Source organism: Pavona decussata, unplaced genomic scaffold (assembly GCF_977016875.1).
Source record: "Pavona decussata unplaced genomic scaffold, jaPavDecu1.1 SCAFFOLD_27, whole genome shotgun sequence".
In the NCBI taxonomy this organism is placed as follows: Eukaryota; Metazoa; Cnidaria; class Anthozoa; order Scleractinia; family Agariciidae; genus Pavona; species Pavona decussata.
Window position 1 is genome coordinate 55,001 of NW_028145450.1, and position 12,543 is coordinate 67,543.

General features: G+C 38.0%; 1 protein-coding gene and 1 pseudogene across 1 annotated transcript in view; both read left to right on the forward strand.

The window, feature by feature from the left end:
• The first annotated feature begins 1,804 nt into the window (after window positions 1-1,804).
• On the forward strand, window positions 1,805-2,945 carry LOC146485163 (uncharacterized; annotated as a pseudogene).
• Window positions 2,946-7,505: 4,560 nt separating this feature from the next.
• The window catches only part of LOC146485164 (uncharacterized), a 428,948-nt gene continuing 423,910 nt past the window's right edge, over window positions 7,506-12,543 (forward strand). Inside the window, exons 1-3 of the mRNA XM_085103552.1 lie at window positions 7,506-7,631; window positions 7,811-8,109; window positions 9,488-9,602. Of these exons, the coding sequence (XP_084959678.1) occupies window positions 7,547-7,631; window positions 7,811-8,109; window positions 9,488-9,602 (499 nt within the window). The 5' untranslated portion in view covers window positions 7,506-7,546. The remainder of the gene's footprint in view (window positions 7,632-7,810; window positions 8,110-9,487; window positions 9,603-12,543) is intronic.

Below are 12,543 nucleotides of genomic sequence, written 5' to 3' on the forward strand. Positions count from 1 at the left end.
ACGAGAAAGATGATGAACACTTGCTAAGACTGTGGCTGAATGGAGGGTATAAGTTCCAAAAAATCCTGGACGAACATCGAAAGCCAATTCTTTCGTAAGAGTCTCTCAAAGCTTGGAAGAGATAGACGTCTGTAGATGACCCTGCCTGGAAGGTGTGTTTATCATTGTTGTAAATGTTTGCTTTGATATACTTGCATCTGGATGTTTTTTGGCTTTGAGCACAAACAACTATTGTTTATTTTATTTGGGATACAATTATTACGGTCCGTTTTCTTTGTGGTCTTGTTAGCCGCTATCATTCCATTTTGTTGAGAGGTCATTTATAATAATTTTGACTTTCATTTCATAGTTCGTTTTTATCAAAATAAATTCATTATCTGACATAGTTTGCCGTTGGTGTTTTGAAGTTGAAACGGATGTTACTAAAACCGGCAACGGGGAGCGGGGAACGGGGGTCTGGGAACGAGTGTCCAGCGGTAATCCCTATAAGAATTCAAAATAGACAGTTCAGTCATTTATTTTTAGGTTTGTGGTTTAGGATCTAGCAGCACTTTTGCACGAATGCCGATCAAATTTCAATAAAACTATAATTCAGCGCCTTTGAAATCTACAACTCTACATAAAAAGTGCACGATAGAATAAATTAATCCTCTCAGTCGCTACAAATCAGGGTGCATACAATAAAGGCCAGAAACTAAATTAGCGGAGCCCCATTGGTAAGAGATTCTGGTAAGCCTATTAATTTGGTTAGGGCGTCACTGTTCGACCGTCCGGCGTACGTACATACGTCCGCCCCTCTATGGAAGCCACCGTGAAATGTCACACTCAACTTGAGCGGTAACCCGCGTTTTTTCGGCGGGATGTGGGATGGCTTACTTTTTTAAGGTAGCTTACCACAGGTTTTGTACTATGCAAGCTTTGTAACGTACGCGCGCTGCCCAAGGCACGCGAAAGCATCACGCGCGAGAAATTAAAAATCCCGCGAGCACAAAAACAAAATGGCGGCTCTGGGAAAAATTTTCTGGTATTCCAGGTAGGTTTCAGAGGTGTGTTTACAGTAGCTAGATTGTGTTTGGGCTTGATAACTGAAAAAAGCGTGTTGTCTAATGGTTTCCGTTCTTTAACAACCTTAACGCCTTTGCAGAGTTGAGATTATGCGCCAGTTGTTTGAACACGAACTCAGCATGCACTCACCAGTTAAAGCGCGGGCGTGCTGGAACCCGGGTTTACCCGGAACAAGCATGCGCACTGGTCTTCTCACCGGAGATCGCAATAACTATTTTTTTCGCTTAATTTCTCCAAATCTTGCCGCACAACCTATTTTCAAATTTTTGCTGTTGACGAAAACCATAAAACGGAAAAGTGAACAATTTTTCAAGAAAATCTGTCAAATTTTTTTTAGGAATTGTCAGATAAGGGCAAATTTTCCAATTTCTTATTCGCCAAATTTTTCCCTGACAGAATGTGATGTCCTTCTTAGTAAATACCTTTTTTTTTTTTACTTTCCAAATTGTGAAATTTTGAAGTGGGGTCGTACGGCTAGATTTAGAGGCAGACAACTCTAAAAGGTGTAGTTTCCAGGCCCACGAAGACTCATTCTTTTGTATTTAACATTTTTGGAGCATTCCAAATTTAATTTCTGACTTAAAATTATCTCTAACGATAAAAACTGACGTTTCGGTGTCTTCATGACGCCGTTGCCAAGGAAAAATAAAAGGGTATGCAGGAAAGTAGTTGCTGTTGCTAAATCAGTAAGCTCCGTTTGTAGCGACTTTTTCAGTTCGACGGGGCTCTTTACGAACAGACAGATGGCGTTGCTATGGGGTCCCCTCTCGGGCCCTTATTAGCCAACGTCTTCGTGTCATCTATCGGAGATACCCTTGAGCGGCAAGGAAAACTTCCATCCTTTTACCGTCAATATGTCGATGACACGCTCACTGTAATGCCTGATTTAGCAACAGAAACTACTTTCCTGCATACCCTCAACAGTGCCCACACCTCGGTCAAATTCGCCATGGAGGTGGAAAAGAACAGCAAGCTACCTTTCCTTGGCACCGAGCTACTCAACCATGCACCGCGGATTATAAGCAAGGTTTATGTAAAACCAACAAACACAGGTCTAATAGTACACTATCAAAGCCATGTAGACAATCGCTACAAACGGAGCTTACTGACATCAATGCTTGATCGCGCACACCGATTATCTTCCTCCTGGGCCTATTTCTCTGAAAAGTGTGATCGTCTAAAGAACGTTTTCGCACACCTTAAATACCCTGAACCCTTGATAAATTCGAGCATTAACACCTTCCTACACTCAAGAATAGTTGGCCAGCAGCCCCCACAGACGCCGAAAGAATCAAGAACCATTGCTCGTGTAGTCATACCGTTTAAAGACCAGGAATCGGCAAATTATGTTAAAAAAGAACTTAAGGATCTCAGCAAAAAGGTGCAGACAACTGTCCAGCCAGTATTCGTTAGCCGCAAAATTGAGCAAGATCTAAAAGTAGGCGAAACCAAGCCACAGATCGTCAACCAACAACGCATTGTTTATCATTTCCAATGTGACCTGTGTGATGCCGGTTATGTAGGCTATACGCGCGGACACTTACACACACGTGTGGATGGACATAAACAAAAAGCATCTTCAGTGTATAAACACTACCACAAACAGCATGGTCCCGAAAGACCTACTGAGGCGTTTTAGCATTCTGAAAAAAGTGTAGAAATAAGTTCGATTGTTTGATTAACGAAATGCTTTTCATCAGAGACCTAAAACCCACTCTGAACGTGCAAAACGACTCTATTCGCGCAAAAGTGTTTACTTAATCAGCCTTCAACACTATATGCTAATTTATTGTTACACCTTGCCGCAGACTCTGTAATTTTTTATTTCTCCTTGACAATGGCGTCATGAAGACACTGAAACGTCGGTTTTTATCGTTAATCTTTGCATGTCTCTGCATTACCTTATCTTATCTCTATTGTATTTATTGTACTAGAAAAATTCTCCAAAAAAGTTCCTGTTGGCGTTTTTCTTAACATTGATTTAAGGCCTTCTTTCACTCCAGAAAACGGTAGTAAGCCACCTTAAGAAAAACGAGAATTTTGAAGAACACTTATTTCTTGTATCCGTTGAATATGTTGTCAAACTACCTATGTCGAGAAAGCAGGCGACTAATAAGCAAATTTGAAACCCGAGAGCAACGAACAAACAGGCGAAATGTCAGTTGAAAAAAAAAACATGTGGTAAGCTGTGTGAGTAGCAACTCGCAAGTCGCATAGATTGTAGGCAACTGTCGGTAATTTCCCATATTTAACATACTTTAAATTATACACAAACACTTAAGAGCAATTCCGGCCAGGAAAGTGAAGCAAAGTTGGAAATGAAAAATTTTCGCCCCCCCTTCAATTCTTGTATGGAGGTAGGTTACCTTAGAGGATAAACAAAAACAACCATATTTGGATCGGCAGATGTATCGTTGCCATGGTAACCGCGCTAGATGACGTCAGCCTTAGGACCATGTTTTAAGCAAAAGTTCCATTCTCAAAAAGTAAAAGTAAACAAGTCTGGTTTTCGGGTGCATGTGCACCAATTCAAATTAAATTCATACAGATAGTAGAGCCGCTCTCCCAGTTTATAAAATTCGCCGTTAAAATAATTTGGGTTTTAAAAACAAGAAGAAAATGCTCGTCTTACTATGTTCCCTGTCAGCCATTTAGACAAGCAGGAAAAACAAGCACAACCATATTCGTAATTTCTCCGAAAGTACTCTTTCCACATAAACCAAATTAGCAGCAGAGATTACACAGATATCGATGTTTCTAAATATTATAAAATCAATTTGGGGAAAACTATATTCTAGCCATGGGTGCAGAAGACACCTGGGACAAACTGCAAAAAATTGCAAAATTGGTAATTTTGAGGGCTCTAGTATTTCGCGCAAACAGGATTTAGAGAGAAAAAAATAGCTTCAAAAGTATCTTTTATCATCTTGTCTGCTACCTACATTTAGTAAATAAGGTTTTGGCCCACAATTTTGATGAAATATAAATTGATACAAAACATACCTTGAAAGTTTCAGGAATTTCTTCAGGATGCTTTCGTTGCGTGGTTCTCTCCAGTGTCTCCCCTTCGCACGCTTCGTCTTTTTGACCAAATCTAGCGCAGACTCTAATCTAACAGTTGCTCCCATCGAATATCCAGTTTGCCGTGTTTCAGACCAGAGATGATGATACAAGTAGCCCGCATACACTTGACAAACAATAGTTGACAAGGTCCAAAACATGGTCGTAATACTTGCGATTTCTGCCGTCGAGCACCTAAATTTATCAATATTATCCAACCAGGAAGTAAAGTAAATGTGTCGAGATCAGTGTACAAAGCAAATGCATGCCTTTGAACAATCCAAAGTAACGTCTTTGGCTAAAATCGAGTCAGATATTGCGATAGTCGACAAGCCAAGAATGGTGAATAAACTGAACGCATAGGCCGGAAGTCCAAGCACGAGAAATATTCACAGAGCTATGAATTGTTTTAAACATCTTGTGTTGGACGTCTCTAATTTATTCGCCATTCTCAGCGTGTAAGAAATATTTCGGGCCACAACTAAACATTATTTTTTTCCTTTACTTCTTTTCTTGTAACGTTTATTATGAGACTATAAATATTTTTGTTCGAGGAATATTTACAGAGTAGTAAATTTTAAAACGAAAATTGTATTTTTATTCGATCGGCCAAATTGCACGCGCGGAAGCATTACTTGGTAGCCAAATTTTCTTTATTGTACGCATTTCAAACTTTACACAAATAGTTTCCACAGGAGAAATATTTGAGAGAGAGCGTAATGTTTTCATCCACAAGAGTTTTATGCTCTCGAACGTCATCGGAATTCAGCAATGTGATCTCGCACGATCAACAAAAACAGCTTATGGCTCAAAACATTTTTCGGCTGACGAGTAAAAAGTTTTTTTTATATGCACTTAAGATATATATAACTCAAGACAGGATGAAGAATTTGTAACGTTATTACGTTTATACAATAAGCAGAGTAGCATGTATACAAATGGTATGAAAAAGGAATTGTGAAGCTTCGCTTTTAGGCTTGGCTAAAAATGTATGCAGCTATTGCAATTAACGTTGTCGGTTTAAAATCAAGTTAAAAGACAAGACCGCAATGTTTTGTGGGATTATTTTTTATAAATAATTTCATCAGAATCATCCCTCCACGTGCTGGTCATTGTACTGCTAATTACAACCTATTGTTTTCTCCAGGCATGACTGATTTTGATGAATTTATTCATAAAAATCCCACGGAAACTTTCCGTCTTGTCTTTTAGCTTCATGCTTTAAACCGACAACGTTTATTGAAATAGCTGTATTACAATAGTTATTTTGCAAAACCTTTTTACGCGGTCTAAATGTATGAGTTATATCAATTCAATAGGAATTTTTGCGCGCTTGTACTGTTTCCATGAAAACTGTTGAATCTTGCACCCATTTTCTTAATAAAAATGTATTTTAGAGAATTTTCGAACTTTTCTAAAGTTCTCAAAATGTAGAGCGCTTGGGGATTTCTTAATATCATTTCCTGAAATAATCCACCTACAGGCATGTTTGGGTGCTATTAGTAGGAATTCTAATTTTTAGAACTGATTTGACTTTCTCGATATTTTCTTGCATTGGCTCTAAAGTTTCCATATTACTTCGATTTCATGAAAGTTTAAGAAAAATTTCATAAAATTATGTTTCTCCGCTATCAGCTCAAAAAGTAATGTTTTGCTGAAGCCACACCAGTTGCAACTGTTTACTTAGAATGGCTGTAAAACGGTTCTTCCGCCCATTCCGTATTGAAATAGCTCATGACGACTTCTATCAGAAGAAGTCCTACACCTTTTAAGAAAGTTTAAAGACAATAACGAGCTTGCAATATTGTTTGTTTCGCGGTGATCGTCTATTTCAAAACTCATTTTTTCTTCAGCTTTTAATGCGAGTTTTTAATTTAAATTGCCTTGAGAAAATTAACATCTTAAGTATGTTTTTTTTAATTCGACCTTTCTTCCAGACAGCTGTAATTTTTTACCCTTAAGAAGACTTTTTCGTCCGAAAAGCTCGCTAATGGTTTAGTGAGTTAGTTCTCAATATTAACTTCAGTAAGAAAATATAAAATAAGGAGAAAGAAGGTATAACAAAGTAAGATTTCAATGTTTTACTTCCATTCTAAGCCGTGCGACACCTGATTTTAAAGACTAAGAAATAATAATAATAATAATAATAATAATAATAATAATAATAATAATAATAAATGATCTCTTTATTAAAATATTCCAAGGAAAATCGATATCCACAAGTTAAAAGTAGAAAAAAGAAGAGTAAAAAAAATTTGTTGCGTAGCTTTCTTGCTTATAATACATATCATGGACAATGTTAAGTTTTCATATTACTTCTATTACATGAAAGTTTAAGAAAGATTTCATAAAAATTATGTTTTTCCCCGTATCAGCTCAAAAATGAATGTTTTGGTGATGCTACAGTAGTTGCACCTTTTTTCTTGGAATGGCTGTAAAACGGTGTTTTCGCCTACTATTTTAAAAAACAGCACCTGTAATTAATTATTCATACAGCTCTGAAAACGGTTCTTCCACCTGCTCCTATTCAAATAGGTCTTGACGACGTCTATCAGAAGAATTCCCACAGCTTTTAAGAAAGTTTGAAGACAATAGCGAGCTTGCAATATTGTTTATTTCGCGGACAACGTCTATTTCAAAACTCATTTTTTCTTCAGCTATTAATGCGAGTTTTTAATTTAAATTGACTTTTCAGAAACATCTCAGCACTCTCAAAACACCTTCCGGCAAAGATGAATTACTGACACAGTTTCATTTGCATTTTTTAGTAATGATCGAAGCAAATTAAAGACCAAAAATTGTCAAACGCAAGAGGAAGGTTAAAAAGGACTAGGACTGACTTAACGTTTGATTAATCAACGTTTATAGCGATTTTGTGATTCTCCAACCTTTGTACTTATTTGAAATACAAGTTTCTTTACCAGACAGGAATTTCTCATTAATATTTTTGAATGGTAAACAAACAATATGTCTCGTTTTCGAATACGTTCTGCGCGCTTATCTGTCATTGCATAATTTATAAACATCTCGTGTTTAACAAACAGCGATCAACGAAAATTAATCCCCCTGTTCGGTTTCGGAGTTGCAAACACTGTGACACTGTGAGTTCATTGGCCGATAATTTACACTCAATTTCTCAAGCTTCTAGATACTGTATGAAATATATTTATTTTCTTCACCATTTCAATGTTTGCTAAAGAAATATGTAAAAGGTGTCATTTGGGGCGTCTACAGACGTACACATACTGGCTTCAAAATTAATTATACCTAATTAACTAATAGAATGGAATTCAGTTGTGACATCAACAGAGCCTAACTAAACATTTTATATATTACCACATTCGGCAGGTGCTTTCAAACATCTAAATATGTTTGTGAAGGAACCGAAACACAGCCCATAGCTCGGAAACTGAAACAAAAGATGAAGAAAGTTTCAGTACTTCGAAAAACGCTGATTTTCGCAGTGGCAGTCGTCTTCTCAAATTCAGTTGCTCACGCTACCACAGGTAAAGGTTTTTCCTACTTTTTATTCTTACCCCTTTCGCTGTGGCCTTTAACAACTTGTGTATCACGATAAAACAGATGATTTTTGCACTATTGATGGTTTTGTTTTTCGTACTGGTGTCTCGCCAACTTTATTTATTTCGAAACTGAAACACTCATATATATATTTTTTTTATTTTAGAGATTGTGGCTAAGAAAGGGATCAGCCGCGGAGGCCCAAGCCGTCCTATAGATTATGCCAATTTTAAGGCGCACAAATTCTCCTACTTGAACATAACAATTCTTGGTGAAAGTCTCGTTGAGCGGGGTTCTGTCTGCGCGCTGGCCTGTTTGGAAACCGCACCGTGCTTCTCTTTTAACTTGGCTGCCTTCCCTGATATCAACACCGGAAAACTTTGGTGTGAGCTGCTGCCATCGGACAAGTACAACAACTCGGACAAGTTCATGCACAGTAATTACTTTCATCATTTCAGTATCGTGGTAAGTTAAATTTCTAATTCAGTATGATAACCGTTATGTTATTAGCTGTAAATTTTGTAAAGAGAAAACCATTTTTTGTTCTTGTCGTATATTTGACTAAAAGAAGACCGCACGACCATCTTTTTTAAGGTTTTCACGCATTTTATCCTCAACTGTTATGCTGATGAATTTTTTACCACTTTCGTTAGAGAAAAGACTTTTAATCCCAAGATCGTATATATATATGGCACGTAAAACCAAAGACTCGCTACGTTTCTTCTAGAACATATACAGTCTACAAGGACAGGGCACGACTTCTGTGCGAGACTTTTGTGCCCGAGAGCCGCCAGATTTTGAAATAGTCCTAATTGTCTAGCTCACATACGCTCCTCTTGAAAGACCCAAATGTTGCATTTGAAGCCAGATCGGCAGGAAAGTCATTGACCTAATGCACCTGATACCAAAGGCCTGGACCAGCTTAATAAGCTCACTACGATTCCCAAGAACAGCAATATTTAGCTCATCTGAGAAATCAATTTACCTGATATTTTCATGGACTTCTGCTGCGATTCCTAACCATTTCCAATCATGTCAAGTCCATCACAGCTTTTTGTTTTAAAATATGAACATTGTTTGTCTTAGACAGTTGAATAACATACCTAGAAGCGATAACACCCTCGACCCCATAGTTGTTATTAATGTGTCTCTAGTAAACAGAACTGAGACATTGCCAGGCATCTCTGATGATAATATTCTTTCCTGAAAACGTGATCAATACTAAATATTACAAACAGACCAAAAGCAAAATTCTACTCTATGAGTGCTAACTGAGAAACGGCGGGTTTCACAGGAAATTTCAAACACAGACCAATTTATTGGAACAAACTCAAAAATGACATGCCTGCTGCTACTAAACAACATACCCTACGGGCCTTAGGAGAATATTGTATCCGATCTATTACTATAAAGGATATCCGTATCACCACTGTCTGCAGAGCATAGGACTTTTGGAGGATTCCTTTCTCTATGTTACAGCATCGATAGTGGCGAAAAAGTAGCTGAGTTAGACGATAAAATCTTACTTGTATTTACCAGAAGTATATATGAAGAGGAAGTCTCATATACAAGGACATGCGAAGGCTTAACACACACGGCGCGCATAACTATTCGCTGTTAGCTGGCGATTCATACAACACGTACACGTGTTCGCATTTATATGAAACATCGGCCCACAGTCATGATCGTTTACTAACTGTTGAAAGGAGTCGCCCGTTACAAGCCTAAATACCGTTTTTTTAGTTATCTTCAAAGCTGGTAGCAATACAATAACTGATTATTATTATTATTATTATTATTATTATTATTATTATTATTATTATTATTATTATTGCATTTGTAGTCACCTTGCAGCAGTTGGCCTTGTAAGAACAATGGCAAGTGTGTTTCACGGTACGAGGAAAACAGCTACGTATGTTATTGCAAGAAAGGATTCACCAGAAAGAACTGCGAAAAAGGCGTGAATCATTGATGTTATATTGAGATTTCTGCCTGCAATAGAAGGCCTATGCAGTTTCAATTAGACCGATGTTGAAGCCGTTTTAGAGCTCCGATCTGAATTGAGAATCCGTTTAGAAGACAGCTTTATTTTAATACTTTAGCTACGCCACAGACAAAATACTAACATGAAAAAGAAACAAGATCAGACACATGATATCACTGACTAATAAAAAGAGCATCCGAATGTGGTGTGTCTAGAATTCTACTAATTTGATGGTTATAGAACTGAAACAAATACAAACAAAGTAACAATGGAAATAATTGACATAGTCAACAATTAAACTGTTGTTGAAAAAAAAGTTGATTAGCGAGGAAGTCTTAAAGAAAAATAGTCTAAAACTGACCGACGTACTGACCAACCAACCAACCAACCACCCATCCAACCAACCAACCAATCAATAAATCATTCAACCAACCGACCCAAAACAACTAACCAACCAAAACAGCACACTATAACCAATTCAATCAAACAACCAACCAATGAAGCAAGCAATCAGATAACCTAACCAACTAAATGAAACCAACTACTCAACCAACCAGCTAAAAAACGAAAAAAACAACCAAACTAACAAACAAATAAGCAAGCAAGCAGGCTACAAACTACCCAAACCACAAACAAACTAAGCATCCAACCGAGAAAAACCAACCAAACCAACCAACCAACCAACCAACCAACCAACCAACCAGTCAACCAAACCAAGCAAGCTACCAACCAACTAAACAAACAAACAACCATCAAAACGACAAAACCAACCAAACCAATCAACTAATTAAACCAACCAATCAACATAACAAAACTATCAACCAACATAACAAACCTACCAACCAACCAACCAAACCAAACAAACAATCGAGCAATCAACCAACTAACTAATCAACCAAACCAACAGAAAAAACAAACAAACCATCCAACCGACAAAACAAACCAACCAATCAACCAAACAACCCAACCAACAAACTAATCTTCCAAGCAACCAATCAACCAAATAAACCAATCCAAGCAAGCAAGGAAGCTACCAACCAATCAAACAAACAAACAAACAAACCAAACCATCCAACCAACCAAAAAAACCAACAAACCATCCGACTGACTTAACCAACCAACCAATCCACCAAACCAATGAACAAACCAACCAACAAACCAATCTACCAAACAACGAACCAAGCAAACAAACAAACTAACCAACCAACCGACCAACCAACTAACCTACCAAACGAACCAAACAAATAAAGAAAATTAAAAAACAAGCAAAACAAACCAACCAATCAATTAACCAAACCAACCAAACAATCAACCAATGAACCAACCAAACAACTAAAACTGCCTACCAACGACCCAAATCAGCAAGCCCAACAAAACAATCAACTGAACCAACCAACCAAAGCAACCAATCAAACCAACAAACTAAAAACCAATCAGCCAACCGACGAACAAAACCAATCAAACCAACAAACCTAAAAGCAAGCAATCAGCCAACCGACGAACAAAACCAATCCAACCAACCCACCATCGAATCAACCAACCATCCAAAGCAACCAACCAACCAACCAATCAACCAACCAACCAACCAACCAACCAACCAATCAACCAACCAACCAACCAACCAACCAATCAACCAACCAACAACAAACCAACCAAACCAAAAAACCAACAAACCAAATCACCCAACCAACAAACCAACCAACTAAACCAACCGACCAAACCAACAACAAACTAACAGACCAACCAAACAAACAACCAAAAAATCAACCAACCAAAAAACTAAACCAAAAACCAAACCAACCAACCAATCAACCGACCAACAAAAGAACCAACCAACAAACAAGCCCACAACCAACCAACCAACCAACTAACCAACCAGACAACAAAAACAAATAAACCAACAACCAACAAAACCAAACAAACCGACAACCAACCAAACCAGCCAACCATACAAACCAACAAACAAAACCAACCAACCAACCAAAACAACAAACAACCAAACCAACCAACCAACCAACTAACCAACCAACCAAACCAAAACACCAAACCAACAACCAACCAACCGACAAACCAACCAACCAACCAACCAACCAAACCAACTTACTAACCAACCAACCAGCCAAACCAACAAACCAACCAAGCTACTAACCGAACCAACAAACAACTAACCAACAAAACCAACAAACCAACCAACAAACCAGCCGAACCAACTAACAACTAACCAACCAAACCAATAACCAACCAAACAAAATCAAAAACCAACCAACCAACAAACAAACGAACCAACCTACCAACCAACCAACCAACTAAAAACCAACAAAAACAAAAGCCAACCAACAAACTAACCAACGCATCAACAAACCAACCAACCAAAAAACCAATCAACCAACCAAGAAAACCAACAGTCAACCAAGAAGCCAACAAACCAACCAATCAACCAACCAACAAACCGACAAACCAACCAGACAACAAAACCAAACAAACCAACAACCAACAAAACCAAACAAACCGACAACCAACCATCCAAACCAACAAACAAAATCAAAACACCAAACCAACAAACAACCAACCAGTTAAACAAACAAAACAAACCAACAACCAACCAAACCAAACAAAGCGACAAACAACCAAACCAACCAACCAACTAACCAAACCAATAAACCAAACCAACCAACCTACCAACCAGCCAACCAACCAAACCAACAAACCAAACCATCAACCAACCAACCAAACCAACAAACCAAACCATCAACCAGCCAACCAAACTAACAAACCAAACCACCAACCAACCAACCAAGCCAACAGACTAACCGACCAACCAGCCAACCAAACCAACAAACCAACCGAACCAACAAAACAACCAACCAATCAAAGCAACAACCAACCAACAAACCAACCAACATTTTAACCAACCT